The sequence below is a fragment of the Typopeltis vanoorti genome, chromosome 22 (genome assembly GCF_054136105.1).
Source record: "Typopeltis vanoorti isolate ZY-2024b chromosome 22, IOZ_Tvanoo_1.0, whole genome shotgun sequence".
NCBI lineage: Eukaryota > Metazoa > Arthropoda > Arachnida > Uropygi > Thelyphonidae > Typopeltis > Typopeltis vanoorti.
In genome coordinates, this window is record NC_143570.1 from 53,388,195 (window position 1) to 53,415,722 (window position 27,528).

The window sequence follows — 27,528 nt, forward strand, 5'->3', positions numbered from 1 at the left end:
CATCCGTTCTAAACAGAACCTCAATAGAAACCAAGGATTAATTCTAGCTGATATTTGGAACACACTCATAAGATCATTAAGCACGCCAAAGTTAAATTTCACTGCTAATTACAGAACATTCCTGCATAACAACAGTTCACATCATACATGCTCCATGAGTTTATTGTAAGCATTCTTCTGTATTTGTAAAAAATACAATTGTATTCGGTTCATTCCTTCATAAACAATTTAAGTTGTTTTGTATCTCTTTTATTCACCCTGAAGAAGCCAAACAGATAAGTTGACGAAAAACTTGTTGGTATTTCTTACTTAGTATCAATTAAAATCCTTCGACCAATAAAACTCAGTTTATGTCAATTTTCTTAAAGCATTATTAAGTTTCTCGTATAAGTATTTCAAGAGATCTGTTTACAATGTTACAAGAGTAATTAAGAACTCCAGAATATATTTCAATGAAATCCTCAATATAAATGTTTATCATTCCACCGATAATGGTAATCCTTAATCATTCCTCTTTTTACTGGTTGCATGCTGAAAATACCTGGAAAGCTTGATGAAGTGCTGCTTATATTCTACTTTCTGTTTCCTAACATGTCAATCTCATAGCCTACTCTTGATACTTTTTTCATAACCAGTATATGAATCTTGACTTTTTACTATCCCATGACTTCATCTTTTTCCAAACTGTTTACAAAATTTCACTATTTATCCATTTCAAACCTACCACATTTACTTTTCTAGCCCTTGGTGACACATATTCTTTACCATTTAATCCTATGTGAAGGAGCATCCAGAGCATGGTACCAGTCCATACTTGCCATACAGGATAGACTGATCTACAAGCTAAAAACATATCCAATGTGCCCAAAGCCATATTGCCAAATGGCAAACACATCATTAACATAGTGCAGCTAAACTACTGGTTTAAGTGAAGCTTGAGCACTTGCTTTTCCAAACATTACAAGTAAAAGTCGGCTAGTGGTGGGGCCTCCACTGCAATCCCATCTAGCTGTTTACATATTTCTCTTGCCATAAGAAATAATCAGAATAAATGATAAATCTAAATAATTCAAACATTTTTTGCATCTTGGATTCTATCTCTAGGAGTGCAGAGCAATGAAAATCTTTCTGCACCCTAGAGATGGTGTCCAAGGTACAAAGAATATTCATCATTCTCCTGCACTTATCTTGAAGGAGAATGATGTTTGAGTTCCATATTTCAGTTCCAAGCATTCTACTTCTGTTGTAACTGGGATTAATTTGTGCCTCTAGATCTTAGTTGTGGGTGAGGTTGAGGACTAAAGACTATGCTTTTGCCAAAAATGCATTCATTCCTTTGAGCATTATTATTATTACGGGCAACTCCAGGGAGTCCTTAGACTCATTGAGGGAGGCCTCAAATCATGTTCATCACAACTATTCGACATTCATAAAGTATCTATCATACCTCGCCTTAAACTCATTCACCGTCACAGCATCCACCACAGACTCTGGCAGCCCATTCCACTCATTCACCACTCTAAAAGTAACGAACCCAGCTCTAACACCCTTACTAACGACACTTTTGCCCAGCTTCCATGGATGTCCCCTAGTCCTCCCACAACCAGCCATGTTCTCAAAATATCTTCCGAATTAATTTTATAGAAACTCTTCAGTAATTTGAATGACTCAATCATATCTCCCCTCCTCCGCCTATCAACCAATGTTTGCAACCCACAAATCCTCAACCTGTTCTCATAAGGTTCATTCCACAGACCTGCTATCATCTTGGTAACTCGCCTCTGGATCCTCTCAATGTCCTCCCCATCAAGAAGAAACCTAGATGACCAAATCTGGGCACAGTAGTCGAGATGGGGTCTTATCAAGGCTCAATACAGAGGAACAATAACATGCTTGTCTCTGCTTGTCAACGTATTCATCAGCAACCAAGTGATTTGATGAGCTGATTCAGCCACTTTTGCAATTTGCCCCCTAAACTTCAACTCCTTATCCATTAACACTCCTAAATCTCGTGCCTCATCAATTTCGAGTACAGTTCCACCAATGTAGTAAACTGCTGTTTATCTTTTCACCCCAAAATGTATAACTTTACATTTTGCCACATTAAATTGACATCCATTCTCCTTAGCCCAGACAGCCAATCTATCCAAATCATCCTGCAAAATTCTGACATCATCTGCATTCACTATTGCCCTACCCAACTTTGCATCATCCGCAAACAAATGAACTGTTCCTCTCAGATCCTTTCCTATATCATTAATGAACAAATTAAACAGCAGTGGTCCAAGAATCCTTGTGGCACACCACTAGTCACAGGCCATCTTGTGGACTCTACTCCTGAATAAACCACTCTCTGATATCTCTCCGTCAACCACCTTCCTATCCATCTCACCAACCCTATATCCATCCCCATATGCTGCATTTTACTGATTAGAATTCCATTGGTATCCTGTCAAAGGCCTTAGCAAGGTCCAGTAGAATCACTGTAAACCCATTACCCTTATCCAGTTCAGCCATCACTGTGTTATAATACGTGAGCAAGTTACTGAGGCATGACCTACCCTTCACAAAACCATGCTGTCCCTGATACAGTATCCCATTTTCATCTATCCAATTTTGTATTTTCCTCTTGACTATTTTCTCCAAGACCTTGACAATAATTCCTGTTATGCTGATTGGCCGGTAATTTTCAACAGCAGCCTTGGAACCACCTTTATGCAGTGGAACTATTTTCCCCTCTTTCCACCCCCTTGGGACTGACCCAGACCTGATGCTCAAATTAAACAAAATGGTCAAGGGCACTAACAATTCTTTAGCCGCTTCACACATGACACGAGCTGGTATACTATCCAATCCCACAGATGTATTGACAGTGAGGTTCTGTAATAGACTATTTACCTCTACTTCATTCATCACAATTCCAGTATAAGCTGTTGGTTCTTCCATTCCTGCAATGCCATCACCTGGATGATATACTTGGCTGCAACTCATCAGCTATCATCAATAACACTCCTCCCCCCCTTTTATTCTCCCTGTCACTCCTGAACACGCTATACCCGTCACACACAATCCCACTAGCTTTATCATCCTCTGTCAGCCATGTTTCACTAATACCAACAACCTGTGGCCTGGAAGTGCCAACCAAGGACAAAAACTCTTCCTTCTTATTCCTAATACTCCTGGCATTAGTGTACATGAATTGCAGAAGCCCGTTAGTCCCATCCCTACTTTGATGCCTTATACTAACTATCCCATTCTGATTTGTTGTCTTTCATACTCGCTCGGGCATATTATACTCATTAATACACTCAACTGCCTCCCTAAAGTCTGCATATCTAATCCCCCACCCCTTAATAAATCTAGTTTCCCTGAGTCTGTACATCCACTTCTACTTCATTCATCAACACTTTTTCAAGCCTCCATACACCAAATCCATTCAAATGTAACCCATCCATCTTATATAAATCCTTTCGCCCATCGAACTCACTCCACACATCCCACACCACTCTCCATGCATAACCCATGCATAAAGTCATTGGCAGTTATGGCCCTCCTTCTAAACACTTCACTGTCATACTGCAGAAAAATACTTACCATCCTAACTCTCTTACTCTTCTCTTTTGCTACCTCAAGTAATCCCCTCACATCCTCTATCATTTCCATTTTGTCTTCTTTCAAATCATTTGTTCCTGCCATGATTATCATTTCTTTCACCCTCTGTTTTTGCACTCGAATAGGTTTGCTGACGTCCTTTCGCACCCGGTTGGTAAGATTTCGTTAAACTCTCAACTATCACACCTCTTAATAACGAATCTCCGTACAGCACTAGCTCCTTCATTTTATTTACGTTTACGAACATTCTCTTATTTTTCGTATCATATTTTCGCATTAGTCGGTACATTCAGTACACATTTTTCCATATGCTCCAGTTGCCACTTTGCTCTGTGTATCACTCTGCTCAACCGTGCAATTTCACTACTTGCATCTATCTCACCATTTTCATTATCATTTAAATCATCCATTTGTTCTGTATTTCTACCTTCATTTACACTTTCAACGATGTTCTCACACCTATCTGGTACTACCTTGCAATTCCTTATCACATCACTATTTTCTATATTCTGACTTTCTTTAATGATATCACTCTCGCCACCCAAAACACGCTTCATATCCTCATTCTCCTTACACTTTCTGCACATATTAACTCCACTATCACCATTTAACCAGACTCCAACCACTCTTCGCCAAGCATACATCTCACAGACAGCACATTGCATAAACTAACTTTTGCATAATTATAGTTGGGCTGTTTTGTTATTGAGTTAACTGTGACACAAATAGTGTGACACTTAATACAGAACCTTATGGAACTATATCACCTTGGAGGAACAGTCAACAGAGGGTTGATCCCATTTGACCTCGATGACTTAAAAAGAGGGAGAGATTCTCTCTAAGATCAAATAGTGCAATATTTCCAACATGTCAAAACCTCTAAGCTGTCACATGCTTTTTTTTTTTTTTGTGCCAACCATTACTAAGTTCTTGTGTTATAAACATTCTAATAGATGCTTCCAGTCAGGTTAAATGATCTAGTGTAGAATGATGTTTCTGGAAGCAAGATCATGTCATGGAAAAAAGGTTGCTGCTCTCCAGAAATCATACAAGGATATGAGTTAAACTTTTTTTCCCTAATATTTTACACAAGCAACTAGTCAGAGGAGGATGGGTGGAAATTTGTTGGTATTTTTGGATCTTTATGTTGATTCCAAAAGGCAATTTAGATCCATCTCATAATGGATATCATCTGGTCTTATAGCAGTTGGTCAAAACTGAAGCATTCTATTATTTAATCTTTTAGACCATCTTTTAGACCATTTAAAAGGGTGGGAGAAAGAAGGGAACAGCCAAAAGCCTAGACAAATTCTGATTGTCACACTATTCATTATCACAACTGTAATGCAGAGAATTTTATTTTGCCTGTTTTGCAATTAAAATTGTCCTACTGAAACCACAGCTCAAATTCTTAAAAATTTTCCCAGAGATCCCAAAATAACATATTTGATTAAATCCATTCCAAATGGTGTGGAATTATGAATGTCACTGGAAAGATTTTCTGATAAGAATTAGAGATTTGAATGAGACAAAAACGAATCCTCGGGGTCAGTCTGGTGTACATCCTACAACATAAATTTTGTTTAATTCTGTCCAGCCAGAGCAGAATTACTGAGATATATAAGAGATATATAATATTAACAGGTTTTGCTGATCTCTGAAAATTAATTAAATGAAATGAAAATGAAAACTGAATTTCATATTTATTATTTCAGCGATTTTATTTACCATCTGTTGTATGGTGTCATGCTAACACAGCCGATATTATTAACACTAGACCTCCATTGAGTCAAAAGACCCATCATGGGACATACACATCAAAGGTAAAACATGATCTCCCTTTAACAAAACTGTGTTGACAAGTACAAAGAATACCATTGTTATCAACCCACTTTTGTATCCTAGGTCTCAGCAACCTCTCCAATACCTTAACTACAATTCCAGATATACTTTTCACTCCTTTGTGACTTGTGCTGTTACAAGACGCTTGTTAAACAGGTAGGCCAAGGCTGATGCTAATTCCCTGAAAATGTGGTGACATGTCATCAAATTGTACTGTCTTCTTGACATCTAGCTTACTAAACTTCTCATATACCTCTTACTAATTCAGAAGTAAATATTCTCATATGTCACTCTCTACACTTGGGCTTCTGATTTCACACTGAGGATGAAACACCTTGATGATATGTTCACTCACTGAATACCTCAACTATGTCCTCTGCAGCAGTTACCTATCTACTACGTTCATCAATTAACACCATCTTCCCATAATCATTTTTCTTTCTGCTTGCCATATAATGAAAAAAATCCCTAGATTTTTTTCATGGCCTAATTTGTTAATTTCTGTTTGTACTGCATTTTTGCTGTCCTTGCCATACTCTCCAGGCCTGCTCCTTGTACACTGATCATTACCATTATTCATTTTATGCTGCCTCCAAAGTGTCTTCTTCCAGATTACATATTAATCCCCTTATTCATCCATTTGACACCTACTTATTCAGCCATTAAAACTTCAGAATACATTACACACTGATGCTATTAAGTATCTCTTTGTTAGTTTTCCAAGAAGCATTTATTTCTTTTCCACTCAACTCCTCATTCCAGGCTATAGCTACAAACTGTCTTCTAAGCTTCTCATAGTCACCAGCCTTGTATATTCAACATATATCCTTTCCTCACAGAAGTCTTCATATGGCTAGCCATAACCTTAATTTAAATAATTTTCACGATGTAAAAATTATTTAAATTAAGGGGATATTTCCTCTGCAGGAATTATATGGGATTAAATATCCCCTTAATTTAAATAATAATGTGTGAGATGCAACTCAAGATCAGTCTCTTACTCATCAAACTCTTAAAGAGGATGGGATGGCAGTAAAATACTTTAATAATTCAAATATCTTAATCACATTACCTCGTTCTCCTGTAAGACAACAACTTCTCTGATCTGAATTCTCTCCAATGTTTTTTTTTTTTCACCATTCTCTGAAACTCAGCTGGCCAAATGTGTGCAAATTGGCTTTAAAGATGACCTTCCATGATGAGTTTTCTGACTAATGAGACAGTAAATAATAACAATAACATCTAATGCAACTAAGGCAATGAAACATTATATTACTTCTGTGTGACTGAATGTGCTTTCCGAATGCCTTTATCTTTTGTTTGGGTGTGAAAACATGTCCCTTCTGAAACTGGTAAACTCCGCTGAAAGATCAAATAAAGATTCTTCACATCCCTGGATGGAATATGAACTCAGATCTTTTCAACCAACAGGTAAATGCTGAGTCCTCTTCAAAAATGCATTTTAAGTGCATTGTGCACTATAGTCTATATTTAGCAGAATTAATTGCTTAGACAATGACAGAATGGTCTTTTCAACAATCCTTTCCATAAATCCTTTAGAAGAGCTGCTCTGTGTTTACCAAACTTCAACTACTTATTCACTGTTACTCCCCCAATCCTTTACTATCTCATCAATATACTGCACTGAATTTTATCTTTTTAGCTTTGCAATGAAATGTACTAAAATTCTACAAAAACACTGAGCCAATATCAAGAAACTATAACAATCACAACACACAAATGGTTAGAGTGATACTACTCAGAGCCCAAAGAAATGACATTGTATAAGGAATAAAATATCAATGGCTGGATAGAGATTAAAATGAAAACTGGAAGCATTCAAATGAATAGGTGAAGGCATTCAAGTATTGGAGCACTCACCACTCACTCTGGCATTCCATTCATTCACCACCTGCATGCAAAAATCACCTTTTCACTTTCTTATTCACATGATCATTGAACAGTTTCTAAGAATAATCTCTTATCCTCATCATTCATTATCCTATGCAATAATTTTCCTATATGATAACTAAATACTTAAGGAATTGACAGCATACACTAGAAATATAAATTAAATCAACTTTAATATATACTTTCCGATATTTCGGCAACGTCATGTTGCCATCTTCATGGAAACTTAAGATAAAGACACGTGCATGCAATTACTACATAACAGCAAATGAGAAATGAAGCAAGGAAGCTACCATTTTCCTAAAGTCCTGATGGTGCTCCCCCCCCCCCCCGGCAGTCTATATTAGGTGTTCTTGGACTTTGGGCTGAAGTTCTTTTGATATATGTTTCCCAAATTTCGGGCAGTCTCATGCATCCAAATTTGTTGAGATTTGGCATGTTCTGAAGGGCTGAAGCTGATTCCATGAATAGTCTTTCATATTTGAACTTGCTGCGGTGTATTACTGTGGCTTTCTTCCACCTTATTCTGTGGCGAGTATCCAGAGCATGGGCTGCAAGCCCAGAGTGGCTGTACTGGTGAAATCGGATGTAGTCCTTGTGTTCTGAGATTCTGATATTTGCTGTCCTGCCTGTTTGGCCAAAGTAGAACAATTTACAGTTGCAAGGGACCTGGTATACACCAGGTAGGTCTAGGGGAAGTGGTTGATCTTTAGTGGAGCGGATAAGGGATGCTAATTTTCTATATGGTCTGTAACAAGAGGTCAAGTCATGTTTTTTTAGGATTTTGTTGATTTTTTCCGAGCTGCCTTGGATGTAGGGAATGGTGATGGATTTAGAGTAATCTTTTTTGTGAAGGGGGGGGGGGGGTTGGATAATTGGTTTTAGTATTTTGGGGGGGGGGGGTAGCCATTGGCTGAGAAAGTGTTAAGGATGTGATTAGTGGGTTGTGAGGGGGTGGGTGGGATTGTTGATGAATGTATCTGCCTGTATGGGTGGGTTTTCTATAAACTGAGAAAACCAAGGTTCCATCAGGTTGGCAGGTTCTAGTGTGTCTAGGAAGGGGAAGCTATTGTTTTTCTCTTTTTCCAGGGTGAACTTGATTCTAGAGTGTTGGTTGTTTAAATGTGTTAAGAAGGAGAGGAGTGTATCCGGGTCATGTGGCCAAATAGCAAACACATCATCAACGTAGCGAAGCCATATGGTAGGTTTTTGTGGGGCAGAGTTTAAGGCTTTCTCTTCAAAAGTCTTCATAAAGAAGTTGGTCAAAGGTGGGGAAAGTGGTGAACCCATGGCCATCCCCCTCTATCTGTTTGTAGAATTTTTCCTGCCAAACGAAATAGCCTGGGTTCATTGTGAACTGAAATAGGGCTGAGATATCGGGAGGAAATTTAGCTTGGATTAGCTCTAAGGTTTCTTTGAGGGGGACATTTGTGAATAAGGAGGAGACATCAAAACTGACCATTATGTCATTATGTTGGAGCGTTAGGTTTCCTATACTGGCTTTGAAGTAGGCTGAGTTTTTTATGTGTGATGGTCAAAGCCATGTGTGATGTGTGATAGTGTCAGTCACCTTATTATAAAATGTAATCATGTTGCTAAATCATGAGTTCTCCTTAACACACCTATGCTGCTCTCTTGAAAGAGTTCCATTTTTAATCAAGGTTTGTAATCTGTCTTTAACCATCCTCTCTAACATCATCACCACTATACCTGATCACTCACTCTCACTCACACTGTTAAACGACCACATCAAGGGCACTGAAAGCTCTTTTGTGCATTCCTGTAACATCCATGGTGATATACCATATAGTCTCACAGTCTTATTGACATCAATGTTATTTAATGATTTAAATACTTCCCATTCTTGAACTCTCATTCTTCTGCATGCTTTCCTATTGTTATTCAACACTACACTCCTATCCCTGCCCCACATGAAATACATTAATGAAATACTTATTGAGCATTTCCACTATATCTTCAGCAGATGGGACCAGTGTTCCATCTGCAGAAACTAAAGTCAATCTTTCATATTCACTCTTCCTTCAACTTGCACCCTAACTGTAGAAAGGGATAGACTGTTCTTTATATCTCCTCCATAACATCCTCTTTCTCATATGCTCCTGCATAACTCATGATTCATCCATTTCACCTCTACTTTATTTATCCTCTTAACCTTAGAAATACAATCTAACAATGCCATAAGTAACTGATTTTTAGACCAAGTCCCAGGAATGCTGATTTATCCTCCTTCAAGTGACTATGCTGCTGCACACATCACCAATCTCCTTAATTTATCAGAATCCTCCCCTTATCTGTAATTTCACACAACTCTTTTATTCTGCAAAGGCAGAATATAACTCTTTTATTTTGCACCTGCCTAGCCACTCTCAAAGTCAAAACCACATGATCACCCTCCCAAACTGGTGACATATTTTCTTATCACGATATGAGATAATATTATTAAATCCAACACTTATGTCCAACAAGTTGAATGAATTATGTTGCATGATGTAATTGTCACTAAGTAGCTCAAGGAATTGAGCTACTTAGTGACAATTTCCTTACTCAAATATTATTTCCTGTTTCCAATCAATGCTTCCATAGTTAAAATCATATTATCACCTTCCTTATCACTTATGAGTCTCATGTGCCGAAACATTTCAGAATCATCTCCTACATTTCCTGGCTTGTAGCAATCCACTAAATATCTAAAATCCATGCTTACCTTAACCTCACACCAAATGTATAACTACTACTACTTTCTTCAAGTTCTACATGGAGGGGCCAAACTCTTCTGAAATCAGTCATATGCCACCGATTTTTTTTTTTCCTCTCTTTTTGAAAAATGCTATAATAATCAAATTTTATTCCTGTAAGTACATCATCCTATGTTAACTACATCTCACTGACAACAACGATTTATTGACTGACTGTATCAAGGTCACAAACTCTGCACCCTTATTCTCCTCTCACTGGTATAAGCATAGTAGTCCCACTCCCAGGTTCCACCTTTCCTTTCCACAATTTCTTAGCCCCCAATATTCCAAACCTTTGACTCTTGTTGTTCTCACTGAGACCATCCCCACATCTTTATGTTGTCTTCCTTGGTCCTTTATCTGACATGAATTCTGGTATTTTACATTCACAGTCCAACCTTCTAGTTTTTGTTTCCCCTGACAGGCTACACACTCATATCTTCTCATGAACAATCTACTCTCTCACTCAAATGCAGACCAACAGTAGCAAACAGCTTAAAAAGTAGAAGACTACTTGAAAATAAATATTCCATCTATCATGCACTTTGTAATTACTATTCTTCTCCTCAGCACTTTACTACCATACTTTTAGAACCACAATTCTCTCTTCCATACTCTTCTGCTTCACTGTCTCTAGTAACATGTATAAATCCCTGATATCTCATTCACACTTCCTCACAAATAATCTGCTCCTACAAGCAGAGTCAACTTTTCTGTATTTCCTCTCCTCAGCCACTCTTTATATTGTTGCTCTTCCCAGAGATATACTTTTGACACCTGCTCTATTTTCACATCTTTCACCATAGTCCTCCCAACACAACTATACTGCTTTCCCCATTCCACTGCAATTATTCATCTTTGACTCATCTTACCACTGGCGCCTTCCTTCTTACTCCTCCAACTACCAATCTCTTCTCTAAACAAAATATCTCACTCTGCACAAGTCTCAATTCATTCTTCAACCATGCCAATTCTTTTCTAATATCCTCTCTTATGTTCATATCTTTGATATTTGCTTCTTCACCATTCTGCCTTTATTCTTCTACTGTTTTACTGTCTTATTACTCTCTGCTGTGTTATTCATTGCATTTGTGCCACATTCTCTATTCCTGACTTTTGCTATGCTCAAATCACTTTTTTTTCACCACCTCACTCACCTGCTCTGTCATAACTTCCTTACCACTCACTTGCTACTCTTTATCAGTAAATCTCTTCACTATCAGACAGGCACTCAATCTTCTTGTTACGGTCTCACTACTCTCACCTTCAGTTACTGATATATCTTCAACCTTACCAATTTTTTTCTAATATCCACAATATTCAAGTTCAACTTTGCACACACACACACCCTCTCCTTCCATTCACTTGAAAAATCCGTAATTTATCCTCATAGCACACCTCACATTTCACAAAACAACTAAAATCAAAATGTGGCTTGTGAACAGACAAAGTGCCCTGTCACCTTGTTTTTGATGCCTGTATAGTATATATTGCTCTAAGTTTAGAGATTTTGTACAAAACCTGAAACAAATACACAAACACACACTATCTACTATCCCAGCTGATAATGGCAGCATGGGACTTCAACAGCAACAGAGCATATAATTAACCCAAAAAATTTATTTGAACTTGCATCATTCTTACAAAAGTCTTCCTACCAAGTATCACATATGAGCTGCCATCAGCTTCCTCATCAATTATCAGTCTTACCCTTACCTGTCTATTCCTGTGATTCTTTCTTTCTTAAAGGAGTTTCTCTCTCTCTCTCTCTCTATATATATATATATATATATACACACACAGGGTGTTCGGGATAAATTTGACATATTTATAATTAATTATATTTTTCCGTAAGTTACATGTATTAACACACACTTCTCTTCATTTAAAAGTTTGGACCCTTCTTCATTCATATACAAGATGTCAGAAAGGATGGATAGCTGGAACCCACCTGAATCATGGAAGAGAATAACTTGTATCATGATGATTCGTGCCCGCCATCAAAATAAGGATATTACGACTGCTGCCCAATGCTCCCTGAATACAGTAAAAACAATCAGGCATGAACTAGAGACTTGCAATGGTGACTACGAGGATGTAGCAAGAAGAAAGATCCCTAGCAGACGATCTGATTGCGTTCGTACAGCAGAATTCCTCGCAAATCTGCAGGAACAGGTGTTGAAGAACCCTGGCATTGGAATTCGGGCTTTGTTCGTGGAGTTGCTAACTGTAGTCAAGCCCTGGATAACAAGGGTAGCCAATGGTAGGCCGTATGTATGGCAGCAGGATTCGGCCCCTTGCCACACCTCTGGGAAAAGTAAAAAATGGTTGTCTGAAAATTTCTACGACTTCACCAGTCCAAATGTTTGGCCTCCAAACTCCCCAGACCTTAACCCCATGGATTATTTTGTATGGGGCGCAGTTGAAAAAGACACCAATCGCACTTCCAGTAATACAAAAGCCCAGTTAATGGATAAAATTAAAACAATTTTTGCGGCCCTTCCCAGGGAGACTGTAGCATCAGCTTGTTCGAGGTTCCGAAGCAGAATTGAAGCTGTGATCGATGCTAATGGTGGTTATTTTGAGTAAATCTTGTTGATAGTATTGTAATTAACTCTGCCTGTAATGTTTTTTTGTCAATTCATTAAATTTAATAGATACAAAGAAGATTTTCTTTTTCCTTACGAAACTGTCAAATTTATCCCGAACACCCTGTATGTCTATTTAGCTCTCTTCTGGTTTAAAATTTCTTCACACTGTACATTTCATTTGTTGTTTGCATTGCTTTCCTAATCCTACCACAAAATCCATTTAATTTTTGTTTTGTTTTCTTGACTATATTCCTTCATTTGATCTCTTGCAATTCTACTATCCCAGCTGATAAAACATTCATTCCAGTAACTTTCCAGTAACAGCTGGAAGAGATGTAGAAGCATTTACTATCAGTAATGATCAGCTAGCACATGAATCTTGATAATTATACTATTATTATTATTTATTACTATCATCTGACCTTCATGGAGTCAGAGACTCATCATGGGAGGTACACACTTTTGCACACAATGCTCATCCAACTGTGCCTTAAACTGATTCAATGTGTCTACATTTCACAACACACTTAGGCAATGCATTCCACTCACCAACAACTCTCAATGTAAAGTAACCTTCTCCTCTGCTCACATCCTCCTTATACAGTTTACAGCAATGGCCTCTTGTTCTACCTTCTCTTCCATTCTATGAAAAATCTCTTCCATGCTATGATAACAACTCCTATCTATCTATCTATTCCCTTTTGCCATACAGTCGGAGGAAAGGGGGGGGGGGAGCTATATGCTACCATACTAGGGAGATGATTATGAGCAAGGTGGTTTTCTGTTGCCTTCCTTGCCGTACTATATCCTATGGCTGTATCCTGTGTGCTCACGAGGTCAGTTTGCTGGCTTGCAGGATGAAAAACCCCAGATAAACTGGTGGAAAAAACCCTGCTGTCCATGCCCAATACCGGCTAACTTGGCTATGGCTGAGGAAGATCCTTAAGCTCTTCACATGATTGACAGGAATCGAACCTAGGATACTCCTTCCCCAGGCATATGGTTGTGAAGCACATAGCCACTAGGCAAACTGTGAGGACTAACAACCCCTGAGTAGCTTATATGTCTCAATTATACCCCCCCCTTTTCCTCCAATTCATGAGCCACTGCAACTTACATTCTCTCAATCTGTTCTCATACTCCACATTTCAAAGACCACTGACCACCTTTGTGAATCTTCTCTGGACCCTTTCCAAAATATCCTTGTCACCATGGAAACCTGGCGACCAAATCTGTGCACAATAGCCCATATGAGGGCTGATCAAGGTCATTGTGGACACACTACACTATTTCTCTCATAGGAAGCTTCTTACTAATTTAGAAATAACTTTCTCCTAAGCATCTCTTATAGATTCTGAGCCTTATTGACACTGTATGACTAACAGTGACAAATGGATTGATGCCCATTATTATTATTTTTTAACTTGCCTACTAATATTAACAAAAAAACTTCTAAACACAAAACAAAAATCATGCATTATTCCACCTACAATTCTAACCTTGCACATTAGTATGGGTCTGCAAAAAAGAGCAAAAGGCAATTCACAATTAAAAAAAAAAAAAGCATATTGCTAGCAGCTCAAAATTCCTACCTTTCATCAATGTTCTAATAAATATGTGCAACTCTGAAAAGTCAAAGTTGCACAAAACTTGCTTCAAGTCCAAATGGGAAGCCCCACACTTAACTTACGTAATGTTAATCATGCCTTTCTTTGAACCCATATGATGATATACTAAAATCTTCTGAAGTTCATGATAACCACAATCTTAAATTTTTAGGAATGATCATTTATTCTCTTCCCTCCTGCCATACAATAAAAGACCATCTCTTTCATCTATTCAATAATGTCTATTTAAATAGTAAACATTGTAGTCAACAGTCTAGTTTACAGGCTTAGTTGTAGGATGTTATTTATAACTTGTTTTAACAATATTACAACACCAGACTAAATTAAAATTAGCAAACCAAAATTAAATTATAAACCAATTAAAATAAGTTATGAATTATATATCCCACAGTCTATCTAAACTAATGATAAATATTCCACATCTGATAATACTCTGATAACTCTTTGCATCCTCTCCACCTCTTCTTTATAAAACCTCAGTCAACCATATCTGAGCAGAGTAATCGTGATACTGCTGTATCAATGTTTTATCATGAGAGATATAACCAATGATCCTTTATGTTATTATTATTATTATTTCTACAATGTGTTCACTGCATATCAATTCCCTACTTGTTATTATTCCCAGATATCTAATATCTTTTCCCTTTCTTAATATCTCACAAATACAGTTTCTTGATATCTCACAAATATAGTAAATAATTTTCAAAATATAAAAGAAAATTAACATATCAGGGTATATAATGCACTTTTGGTACATTCCAGTTTTTACATGATTTCATGTAAGCTCTATGGCATTCAGTTCAGCAGTATGGTTAATACATTCAAGTGAAATCCATTTGGAAATATGCTGTTTGAAAGTCAACAGAAGATGCCATTGGGTAATCTGATTTTGAATCATCTGTATAGACTGGTAGAAAATCGGAGTATTATGCTCTGTGTATTTTGAAGACATGCTGGTAAAAACAGAGAAGGATGGAAGGTATAACCTTCCATCTATTATGAGGGCATGCCAAGGTAGAATGCACAAGTGCAGTATGGTCTATTATAATGTGTAGAGCTTATAGAAATTCTTTAATATGTAGATCAGTGCTTCCCAAACTTATGGATGCAAAGGCCCCCTTTGGAAAAATTAAAATATTTCACGGCCCCCATCGAAAAAAAATCGTAATACAGACACATATTATTATAATATTTATTGTATTTATATTCAATAGAATTTATATTCAAGATTTTGCGTTTGTAATCTTTTTTTGTGCTTCTTATCAATATCTTTGAAATGAAACTTATATGAATAAGCATATATTTACTAATATTCATTAAGCGTCGAAATACGTAAGAAGCAAAATTTCTGAACCAACACCAGTGTGTGATTTTTTCTATTAAAATGTAAAAAAGAAATAATAAGCAATAAAAATTAAACACGTTTCTTTTAAGATTAAAAAAAATCTACTTAGACTTAAAACATTTTAAATTTGTTTTCATTATTTCACAGCCCCCAAGGGGGCTGCAGCCCACAGTTTGGGAAGCACTGATGCAGATAAAAAAATAAAAAAAAAGGAATAGGGAAATCTGACAAGTGTTATTATAGATTTATTCCAATGAGGAAAAAAAAAAAAAAAAAAAACTTGTCCCGGTGTGATGGTATTTAAAATGCTAAGCATTTTAAATACAGCTGCTGTCATTAAACAAGAGTGATGGTTCATTGGCTTGAATGTAAAGACTAGGATTAAGTGATAGTCAAGCACAGCTATGGTGGACAGGATCCAATCAAAAATGTTCTCTCTCTGGCAGAGACACCAACTCAAGAACCATAAATGAGTATTGATTCAATAAGTGCTTTGTATAGGCACATCAGTCTGCATCCCAAGAAGTGGAAGATGTTCCACTGCTCTTTGTCACTCATCTGATAATTGGTGTAAGTGAGATAAAAAAAAATTTTAATTTAATTAAATTAATTTAATTTGAAAATGAGTCCCTACAACTTCATCCCTGTTAGAACTGTATTAGCATTTATTCTAGTCTTAGTTCTAGGTTGGGATGAAAATTATATTTGTCAAAAATGTCTTCAGCAGCAAAAATTTTCGGCTGTTTGCAAGTTCTGTCTTTCTGTAATCCTGTACTGCAAATGTGATAAAGAATGGTAAAACTCATCACAACATAAGGAACTGTTTACAGTAAGAGGAAGGTATTCTGCTACTGAGTTAAGCAGTAAAGTTAAGCAGCAAATAGTGCAAGACTTAACAGAGTGTTGTTGTGGTGGTACTCTCCCTCTGGGAGAAAGAGAGCAAATCTCACTTGAACATGGAAGATTTGGTTAGAAAGGAAAGTTTTAATTAAAAATAGAGAGAATAACTAGGACCAAAGTTGTATTTTTGAATGACTTGTCATAAAATTTCCAGGCAATTTGAAGAGATCAAAATTCCATGCTTTCTCTGCTCTTTCATGGGTACCTGCAATTGCTTTTGGATCAGCAATTGTACATTTGTTGTGTTCCAGAATAGAAAGTAGATAGGTGGGTGGTATATCTGTACTCCATTAACCAGACTGCTTCGGTGTTGTTGATTCAGTTACAGAAGATGCAGACTGGACTCAGGTGACTGACTGAGATGTATCAAATGTATGTTTGAAATCAATTAACTTTCTTGTGATTGGCATCTGCAAAACTATCACATGCTCTGTTTTGAGTTTCCTTGACTACAGGCCATTCTACAGTTCACCACAGTTTGGGGAGAGATAATTATTGTAGCCGTATGAGGTATTTATTTATTTATTTTTTTTTTTGATACATTAGTTGCTAATGTGTCAAAGAAAGGAGGAAAAAACATCAGCATGCTTATCATGCAAGATTTTACCGTATCAATGGTAAAAATATAAGAAAAAATCCTGATATAAATTATAAATCAAGCTAGAAGTGTGTGTAGCTCAGTGGAAGTGGCGCTTGCATCCTCTGCGCTTGGCCACTTGAAGTTAGACCTAGGTTCTAGTCTAGTCGCTGACTGGAGGAACTTTTTCTAAGCCTAACTTCGACCGGTTCCCGAGTTAGTCGATCTCTGGCACAGGCAAGCGGGTTTTTCCTCCTGGAAACTCGGGTTTTTCATCCCGTAAACTCAAGAAAATGGACCGTAGTACCCACATTATTTCAGACAGTGACATATCTTGTTAGGGTTAGGTACCAAGAGATGGCAGCACCTGTTTGCCAGCCTCTTCATCGGCTGCTGCTATAATTAGTGATAGACATGGGCCAGATATCTCTGATTGGCTACCGATGGAGACTGAACTGCCCACTCAGTCTCCAAAAGCTAGATAGGGTATAAAGGCCTCGCCTTCTCCCTATTAGGGAATAAAAGGCGTTAGTTGATTGATTTGATTTGATATAAATCAAAATTAATTTTAAAAAAAATCAATAGCAAACTCCTCGAGGGATGTACAGAAGGTTACAATAGTATGATATGAAAAAGTTACACATTATTAATTTATACTGACAATTTTCTTCAAAATTAATTTTATATTTCTGTCTTCTAAGGCACTTCTTAATGAATCAATCTACCCAGATCTTTATTATTATTATTATTATATGACACCTCCAGGGAGTCCAAAGACTCATCGAGGGAGGGTACCTACTCTACAACTCTGTCTCCATCACTCAATTCACCAACTACAACAAACTGCAACTACCTTCATCATCTATACCAACACCATCTACTGCTGACCAACACTAGTATTTTCACAATCACAAACATCCATGTCCATGGCGGGATTTGAACCCAGCCTTTGGGCTGGAGAGCAGATACGCTAACCACTTGACTATGGTCTTTCTCTAGGTCATTTTCCTACTATCCTGGCAAAAGAACACCTGTTTTGATAATCTTTTCTTTCCCATTCTGTTTAAGTGACCATCTCACCTGAGATTAGCTCTGTTCAAGTTCTTTCCTAATATCCTAGTTTTTAACATGATCCAACTCTCAGATCCATATGTTAAAACCTGTTTGAACACTCCTGTGCACAGCTAGTTTAGTGGTCTAATTTTCTCTCTAATTCTGTACACATTTATTCAGTTAACTTCCTACCATACTAGTTTTATTAATTCTGTTGTCTTTTCCAAATTTAATTTGCCATCTTTCCTAAAAATTGTGCCTAAATAGCTGACATGTTTAACTGATGTATAGAGCAAGCAAAACGTGTTTGGTTTGTTCTATACATTCTGTCTTTCAGGATGCAATTGATGTTTTCAATGTTTCTGCAAATTTCTTTGTCTGTTTATTCCTGGTTTTCATACCAAATTTGTTTTTCAAATATATAATTTGGTATGGTATTGGCAGAGGAGTTACATGTGTGTGTGTGGGGGGGATGTAGACACACTCAAGCAGGTAATCTTATTTCCCTGATATACACTGTGTTTTTAATTATGTACAAAGATCATCTTACACAGCTGTGTTTGTATGTGTACTAATACAGGTATTCTTTCTTAATCTCATCTTCTACCTTTTTTTTTACAGTGTCAAGGTTTTTTATTCTTGCAACCATCTTGAGGATAAGGTGGTTGGCCCTATACCTCCCAGTGTGTCCTATGTATGTAGATGAGACTGTGTTCAAGGGACTTTGCCTGTTCTGGGGGACGAAAAACCAGAGTTTCCATGTGAAAAAAAAAACCCTACCTTTGTATGAGACCGGCTAACTCACCTTTTCAAAAGAGACCAGATAAAGGTTCCTCATGTCACTGACAGGAATCAAACCCAGGTCTTTCTGACCAAAGGGTTGTCTGTAACAACCGAGTTACGGAGGCTCTCACAAATATAGATATATGTATACAAATATAAAAGTTAATCTTTGTAGGTATTTAAAAACACAATGTATATCAGGGAAATCCAGGATCAAGGAGATGATTAAAAGTCTAAAGTGACTGCACTCATTGACAAAATAAAGGTAGCCAATTAAAATATGCCATAGTAAAGCAGAACCACAGAATTCATATACAGGTATGTCATCACCTTTAATAGGAAGGAGTATGTAAGAAGATTAGGAACTATGTGGAGCAGAGAAAGTAAAATTCCCAATTCATGGTCCTTGCATGGACTTGACCACCATAATTTAATTTCAGGTTTAATCAGGTAGAACTGTTGCTAGTCTTTGACCCTTGGAATAATAATTTTTGACTTACAAATTGCCAGTAACTGGGGTAAGGGACAGACAAATAATGGGATTTTCAGAGACATGCTGACCTAACTGCAGTATCTATAGCCTCATTTACCTTAATGTCAACAAGGTTTGGGATCCAACAAAGGCAAATATTCAGACACCTCCTTATATGGCAGAACAAATGTGGATCTGAGAGATCAGTAGAGTCTAGCAGACTTCTCAGTGTCTGAAGACAGTTTTGCAAATCAATACAAATAATTCATCTCTGGGCCAACAATGGATCAGTGATATAATATATATATATATCCTCTCTTGTCAAGACCACTCTGCCTTCTGTGTGTGAAGACCATTTCCACTAAAGGGGTTCTGATACTATCACCAAGCATTTCTACTATTGAAGAATGCCTTCCTAGTGAGGATACATTAACTAGACCTACAAGGTGGAAGATTACCTTCAATGCCCAATGAAATACCTTGCTTAATGAGACCTGAAGCAGCTGAATCTATATTTAGTCCACAGAAGAGGAGTTAAGGTTTTCCCCTGATACCCTTCAAGGGCATCATGGCAAACATACTGCAGAGATCCCTATCTTCAAGGGTATAAGTAAAACAGATAAGCAAGCTGACAGCCAAATAGTGTATGAGACTGAACCTGATACTACACATATTTAGGAAGTTTCTGATAGCTGGAGCATAATCCTACTACCGTCTATGCTACCAAATCATGACCTGCAGGATGGCTGTGTATTGGTGGGTGAGAATCATTGTTGAGGCCATGGAGACTGAATGTTTTCTGTATGGGCAGTATATCTAAGAGTCTCCTCCAGCTGTATATTACCCTACTCTTTTTTGATTCACTTCTTAAACCCCTACATGACAATAAACCCCAACAGACAAATGTCATTGCAGGTTAAAAAAAAAAAAGAAGAAAGAAACTGTCCTAAAACATTACAAAAATCATCTAAAAAAACTCAACTTTACAGAAAAAAAAAAAAACCTTTCACATGCACTTCAAGATTTGTGAAATAAATGCCAATTTATATGATGTGCACCATCACCTACAAACATCTAAACCTAATCTCTGGGTTTTGACTAAACCCAACTATCTTAACAACAACCATCTTAACTGTTTATATTGTATTCCATTTGATTCCTTTCACCAAAAATGTGGTACTTATGCTATGCCATGGTTTGATATCCATTGGCACAGAATGATCTTCAGAATTAGTAGGAACAGTAAAGACAACAGATAAATGATACATAATGAGGTAAGGAAACCTAAAGCCATATAAAATGAAAAAGAGGAGATTCAAGATTATGCATCTTAAGATTTCCTTACCTCATTATGTATCATTAATCTGTTGTCTTTACTGTTCCTACTAATTCTGAAAATCATTCTGACCTCTCTAACTTCTTATCCTTGAAGTCCGATTTCACTAACCAGAATACCAACAATCCTTTCCACTCACCCAACATTGGGTTTTTTTTTTTTTTTAATAAACAAGCCCTCCTTCCACATATACTAGTGAGTTGATCTCTCCTCTTGGTAATTCAGATCGTAATTGCAGCATACGAGTTTCATCGCTAGATGAATGCTCTCCCCACCATCCATTCATAAACTCATATCCTTTGGCACTACAACCATACCAAATAGGAAAATCTTCAAGACTTGCATATCCTTTCCATGGTGAGGCTACTGTTTCCATTCTATAGATTCAGATTCTCACTGTGATCATGTTACAAAAATTGTCCATGTTGGTAAGGAGTCTTCATTTTCTGCTCAACAGAAATTCCTGCCCAACATCCAAGTCATGGTTTTCCCAGAAGTATACTAAGGCGGTTCAAAATAAATAAATAGAAAACTTGCTTCCTCTGCTAATGACAGTCATACCTTCTTAGTCACTCTCTTGCAAAGGCTGCTGGGTGCAATTTTTGTTCAACTGTGCTCCCATCTCTGTCACTCACCTAGCTCGCAGTACTGCAACACTACCTAAAGATAAAACTAACCTTCTTTCATCATCATTCTTCTCATCCACCTCCTGCATGGATGGCTAAGGCAAATCACCTCCAATTTTTACATGAAACACTGCATTGCATGTACAACCTTCTACCAGAAAAACATTAGAAGAATCCTGATCAACTTGGATACCAAGTTGATCCTAATGGCATCCCAATAACTGAAGGGATTACTTTTCTATCACAGCAATTCATTAACAAATTCCCCTTTTTTTATAGATAATTATATTAATATTTAAAAACAGAATTTGTTAGAAATTAAAGCTTTTTGCAATAAGTGTGGTTATTTTAATTTAATTACTAGCCTTAGTGTTGTACAATAAATTTTTAACTGATTATCGATAATGATAATCAGAACTGATAATTTTCAAATCAGCATTAACCTCTTATTGAGGTTAATGATAAATAATATTGACTATCTTACTATATGATATATTCTAAGTAATATTTAATTTTTTTTGGTTTGTTAGCAAAAAAACAAACAAACAAGCACGATTAAATTTAACTTACCTGTTTCTCCAGTGGTAACCACAGCAGGTGTACTAGGAGAACCCCGACCTATAGCATTTACAGCTATTACATAGAATTCATATTCAGTGTAGGGTGTAAGATCACGGACAGAATAAAACATAGTATTAATACCGCTGAGTTCACTATACTCTTGATTAGCCTGTTTGGGTTTGTACTGAATGACATAATAAATGATGTTTTCTGAACCAATATCATAAGACCATGAGAGTCGCACAGATGTAGCTGTGACATCTGAAATTTGCACATTTGTTGGTGGCCTGGGAAGCGCTAAAATAAAAAAACAATCATGAGAATAAGTAGCTAAGAGACTACATATCAATAATACAACTCTGATTTTATATTACAAAAGTGGCTAAATATGAAAGGGCTACAAATACCAAAAGCATAATAAATTTTGCAGTAGAGAAATAAGATACCAAGTTATGTGACATTCAACACTATTGAGTGAGATATGTGAAAAAAGTGAATTTTTAGATGAAGATTCAATGTTCATATAAATAAAAATAACAATTACAAATAAATTACAGATTTTTGCACTTTTTGACAGTTGTCTTCTTCTTCAACCTTTTGGTTCTGTCCACTGCTGGATGAAGGTCTCCCCATGATTTTCCAGACCACTTGGTTTTCTGCCTCTCCCATCCATCTCACTCCTGCAATTTGTTCCGGTTCATCTCTCCACCATCTTCTCGGTTCTCTTGCTCCATCCATTGATCTCCACTCTGTTGTTTTTCTAGTCCATCTCCTGTCACTGCATCTGGCAATATGGCCAGCCCATCTCCACTTAGCCTGTTTAATGTATTTTACAATATCCATGACACCTGTTTGAGATCTTATCCAGATATTTGTCTTCCTATCTCTTAATGTTATTTTTAGCATACTTCTCTCCATGCGATGATGTGTTATTCTCAGCTTTTTGTTTAAGGCTTCTGTTAAAGTCCATGTTTCTCCTCATGTTAGGACAGGAAGTATGCACTGGTCGAAAGCTTTCCTTTTTAGACTCATAGGGATGTCACTTCTGAATATATCTCTCATTTTCCCATAAGCCATCCATCCAAGGTGAATTCTTAATTCAATCTCTTTTCTTTGGCAATCCTCAAAGGATAACAATTGGCTCAAATATACATATGAAGTAACTTGTTCTATTTCATGGTTTTTCAACTTTGCCAGTTCTATGGTTTATGTATTTATTCGTCATTATTTTTGTTTTTTCTCTATTTATTTTTAATCCGATTACTCTGGAGACTTCATTTAGCTGATTTAGCCTTTCTTCCAGATTGTTCTGCTATTAGGACAATATCATCTGCAAATTTCAGATGATTTATGTTTATTCCTTTTGTTTCCCAATCAAGAACAAAATATTTGACAGTCTAATAGGCATTAAATACTCATATAACTCGCAAACGGAAAATAATGGACATAATGATGGTTGAGATTCATACATTAGGTCCAGTGGCGTAGCTAGAGCTGTTGCTGCCCGGGGCGGTCCCCGAGTTTGCCGCCCCTCTCAATAACAAAAAGTCAAAACAACGTATAGGGAAATAAATTAAAACACTATATTTATTTTTGAAGTAAAACTTTAATTTCAGCATTCTAAAATGTTATTTTTTCTTGCTTTTCTGTTGGCCAAATCGTCGATAACATTAAGTCTATTTCATAGTAATATAGGTAATGCTTAATTAATTTTATTTAGGAAAACTCCTCTCACAACCAGGGGCAAGCCAAGGGTATTTGTCGCCCGGGTGCAAACTTTTATCAGCCGCCCCTAATACTGCACTGTATAATCCAAATTAGATATTAGCTATAAAATGCTGCCCGGGTGCGGTGCACCCCTTGCATCCTTGGGTTGGCAAGGCCCTGCTCACAACTAACAACACTTGCAGCAATTGTGAGGAAAAATTCATAGTAGTATTACAAATTTGGAAATGAGTTCTCGAGACTGTCTTTTAGAATTAATTGTAAAAGTCCAAAAAGGTTCAAAGTGCTGCCTGGGGTGGACTGCCCCCTCTGTACCCCACTAGCTATGCAACTGATTAGGTAGGAGTTTGAAAAGGCTGGATATCGATGGTTGAACTGGACAACGCAGCAATAAAAGTAACTAGTCATGGGACAATAGAAAAAATACATGTAGCTTTAATTTCCTTTATATTTGAAAAAGTTCAAATATAAAGGAAAGAATAACATAAAAGGAATCAAATATGATAAAGCTAATATATATATATATATAAACCTAAAGCAAGGATATTTTGGATCTCTAGAATAATTATTTTTGAAAAAATATTAAGTGAGGTAACAAGTGATAAAGCAGTGGTAGAAAATATTTTGGAAGAATGTATTCCAGAATAAATTTCAACACTTGAGGCAGAAAAGCCTTTAGAGATATGAAATGATTAAACAAATAAGTATAAAAGTTTTAGCACAAGATGAGTGAAGCAGCATTACCAGTGCACCAAATAATAATAATTGGTAAATAACACAAAATACAATGATTCTAGAAACTCACTAGTATAATTTCCCTACTCTACTGAATGTTCCAGGAAAGATTTTCTGAAACATACTTCAGAAAAGCTAAAAAAAGGAAGGAAAAAAAAAGGGGGGGGGGTAAGCTAAGTTCAGGGCAAATAGTGTATGTACACATGACAGAGATTGGGTTAGTCAAATAGCCATCTTCTAGATAAGTAAGGATTTCTGGGTAGTGTCTGGTATCATAGAGCTTGGAGATTTGGGCTTTGTAGAGTTATTAGCTGGAGAGTTGAGAAAACACATTTTAAGTGGAAAGAACACCAAGGAAAGAAATATACAGATGTAACAGATTTCTGCAGAAAATGATTGCAATAAATGTTAACCTGTAGATAAATTGTAGGAGACAACCTCAGAAAAATAATTCCGATTTTGTCTGAGAATCTGGGAATTATTCAAGACAATGGAGAAGTGCAGTAGATTCTGGTTAATTAGTCCACTAGTTAATCAAGGCAGCCATTTTACAGGACAAGTCTAGAAGGAAAAAAATGAGAATATAACAAGAATTTACTCCATTAATTTGGGACATAATACCATTTAACTGGGCTAGCCAGAAACCTCCACCACATGGAGAGTTAGAAAATTACATAATCTTACTTCAAAATTGCTGGCCTGGTTGGCAGAGTGGTTAGCATATCCGCTCTCCAACCAAAAGGCTGAAGGTTCATATCCCAAAGTAGGCATGGATATTTGTGATTATCTGTGAAAATACTAGTGGCATAACACTGCTGTAACACTTCAACAGGGGACTTCCGTGAATTAATGGACCCAACACAGATGCCTTCGGGTTTTGACCTACATTGGAAAACTTGGTCAACCTTTAACAGAATCCGCACCAATCATGGCAGATGTGCATATCAGCTTTACAAATGGGGCATGATTGCCTTGCCCAGGTGTTGACTGTGGATCACCTCACCAGACAATCATATTACAGTAGAATGTGCCATGCATACAATGGAAACCTGTTCAGACTTTATCAACGCTACACCAAGTACAGTTGACTGGATAATCAACCTAGACATACAGTTCCAGTCTATTCTTGAGTCTCTCTTTTATGACTGTATTATTATTATAGTACATATGTCTATTATTATGTTTACATATATACAGGATTAATGCAATGTAACTTTTCATGTGTGAGCCATATGCTAAATAAAATAAGTAAATATGCAAATACTAGTGGTGGTGATGGACAGTAGATGCTGATGGTGTAGATGATGCAGTTGGTAGATTGAGTTGTAGAGTAGGTGCCTTCCCTCGACAAGTCTTTGTTCTCCTTGGAAGTGTCAAGTAATAATAAAATTCAGTGCTGGTAACATCTACAAAGGTGGTCTGAAAAGTTCTCGACCTCAACCATAGATGGAAAAACTATCGGCAAAAGATTTTTTTTCTAAGTTGGTACATCTGTCATAAGCATCCATATGAAATTGCAAGTCATTCTATCAAGTAGTTTGTTTTATACAGCTGTCTGAAGCAAAAGTGTTGTGTGTATCCCTTGAAATGGATAAAATTGAGTATTGTGTGGTTATAAAATTCTTGGTAAAAGAAGGTTTAATGCCAAAAGAAATTCATTCAAAGTTCATAAAAGTTTATGGGCACTCTTCTCTTCTCCTTCATTTTTGACAATTAAGAAATGGACTACAAAATTAAACATAACCAGCCCAACACCAGCCTTGAAGATGATTCATGTGAAGGACGTCCAAAAAGTGTAACAACACCAGAAATCATTGATCAAGTGCAAGATATGGTATTGGATGACAGGTGAATCAAAGTATATGAAATTGCTGAGACTATAGGCATTTCAAAAGAACGTGTAGAATATATTTTGCATGAAGAATTGCATATGAAAAAGCTTTGCACTTGCTCACAGCAGATCAAATACGCACTCACATGAAAATCTCTGAACAGTGCTCTTTGGAGCATTTTAACAAGAATAAAACTGATTTCGTGCATCGATTTATTACCATGGATGAGACTTGGATTCACCATTACACATCAGAATCCAAACAGCAGTCAAAACAGTGGACAGAAGCCGGTTGTTTGGTGCCAAAGAAGACAAAGTTGGTTCCATCAACAGGAAAGGTCATGGCATCAGTGTTTTGAGATGCTTAAGACATTTTGTTTATTAATTATCTTGAAAAGGGTAAAACAATAACTGGGGAATATTATTCCAATCTTTTAAACAGACTAGATGAAAAAATTCATGAGAAAAGACTCGCTTTGCAGAAGAAAAACATCATCTTTCATCAGGACAATGCACTTGCCCACAAAAGGGCAATGGGAAAATTAAAGGATCTGCAATATGAATTGTTGGAACATCCATCCTATTCCCCAGATTTAGCTCCCTCTGACTTCTATCTCTTCACAAAACTAAAACGCTTCCTCGCTGGTCAGCGTTTTTCTTCAAATCAAGAGGTGATTGTAGCTGTAGAGGGGTATTTTGCAGATCTTACCGAGAACCACTATAGAGATTCTCGTGGAAAGGCTTAGATGTTGGTTATGCATTTTTTACTAAATAATTTAAGGAAATTACGTCAACTATGATATACATTAAAATAAATTTTAATATACTTCAATATTTCGGCAATGTCATGTTGCCATTTTCAAGAAACTTAAGAACAAGACACGTGCATGCAGACACAACAAACAGTAAGTGAGGAAAAAGCAGAAAGCTATTATTTCTCCTAAAGTCCTGATGGTGCCCCCTAGTGGGCAATGTTGGTATTGTTGGGCGATTGAGCTGAAGGTCTTCTGATGTAGGTTTCCCAAATTTGAGGCAGTCTCATGCAGCCAAATTTGTTGAGGTTTGGATTGTTTCTTAGGGCTGAAGCTGATTCCATGAAAAGCCTGCCATATTTGTATTTACTAAGGTGTATTATCGTGGCTTTCTTCCACTGAATTCTATGGCAGGTATCCAGCAAGACCAGAGTGGCTGTATTGGTGAAACCGGATGTAGACCAAAGTTCTGCAAACCAAACGGTTTTA

General features: G+C 36.9%; 1 protein-coding gene across 8 annotated transcripts in view; it reads right to left on the bottom strand.

Annotated features, from left to right (window-relative positions):
• Positions 1-27,528, bottom strand: part of LOC150094422 (tyrosine-protein phosphatase Lar-like) — a 1,380,317-nt gene that overhangs the window by 552,413 nt on the left and 800,376 nt on the right. For all 8 annotated transcript variants that reach the window (XM_090412197.1, XM_090412199.1, XM_090412204.1 and 5 more), the window contains one exon: positions 22,006-22,293. In XM_090412197.1, coding sequence (XP_090268323.1) covers positions 22,006-22,293 — 288 coding nt within the window. The remainder of the gene's footprint in view (positions 1-22,005; positions 22,294-27,528) is intronic.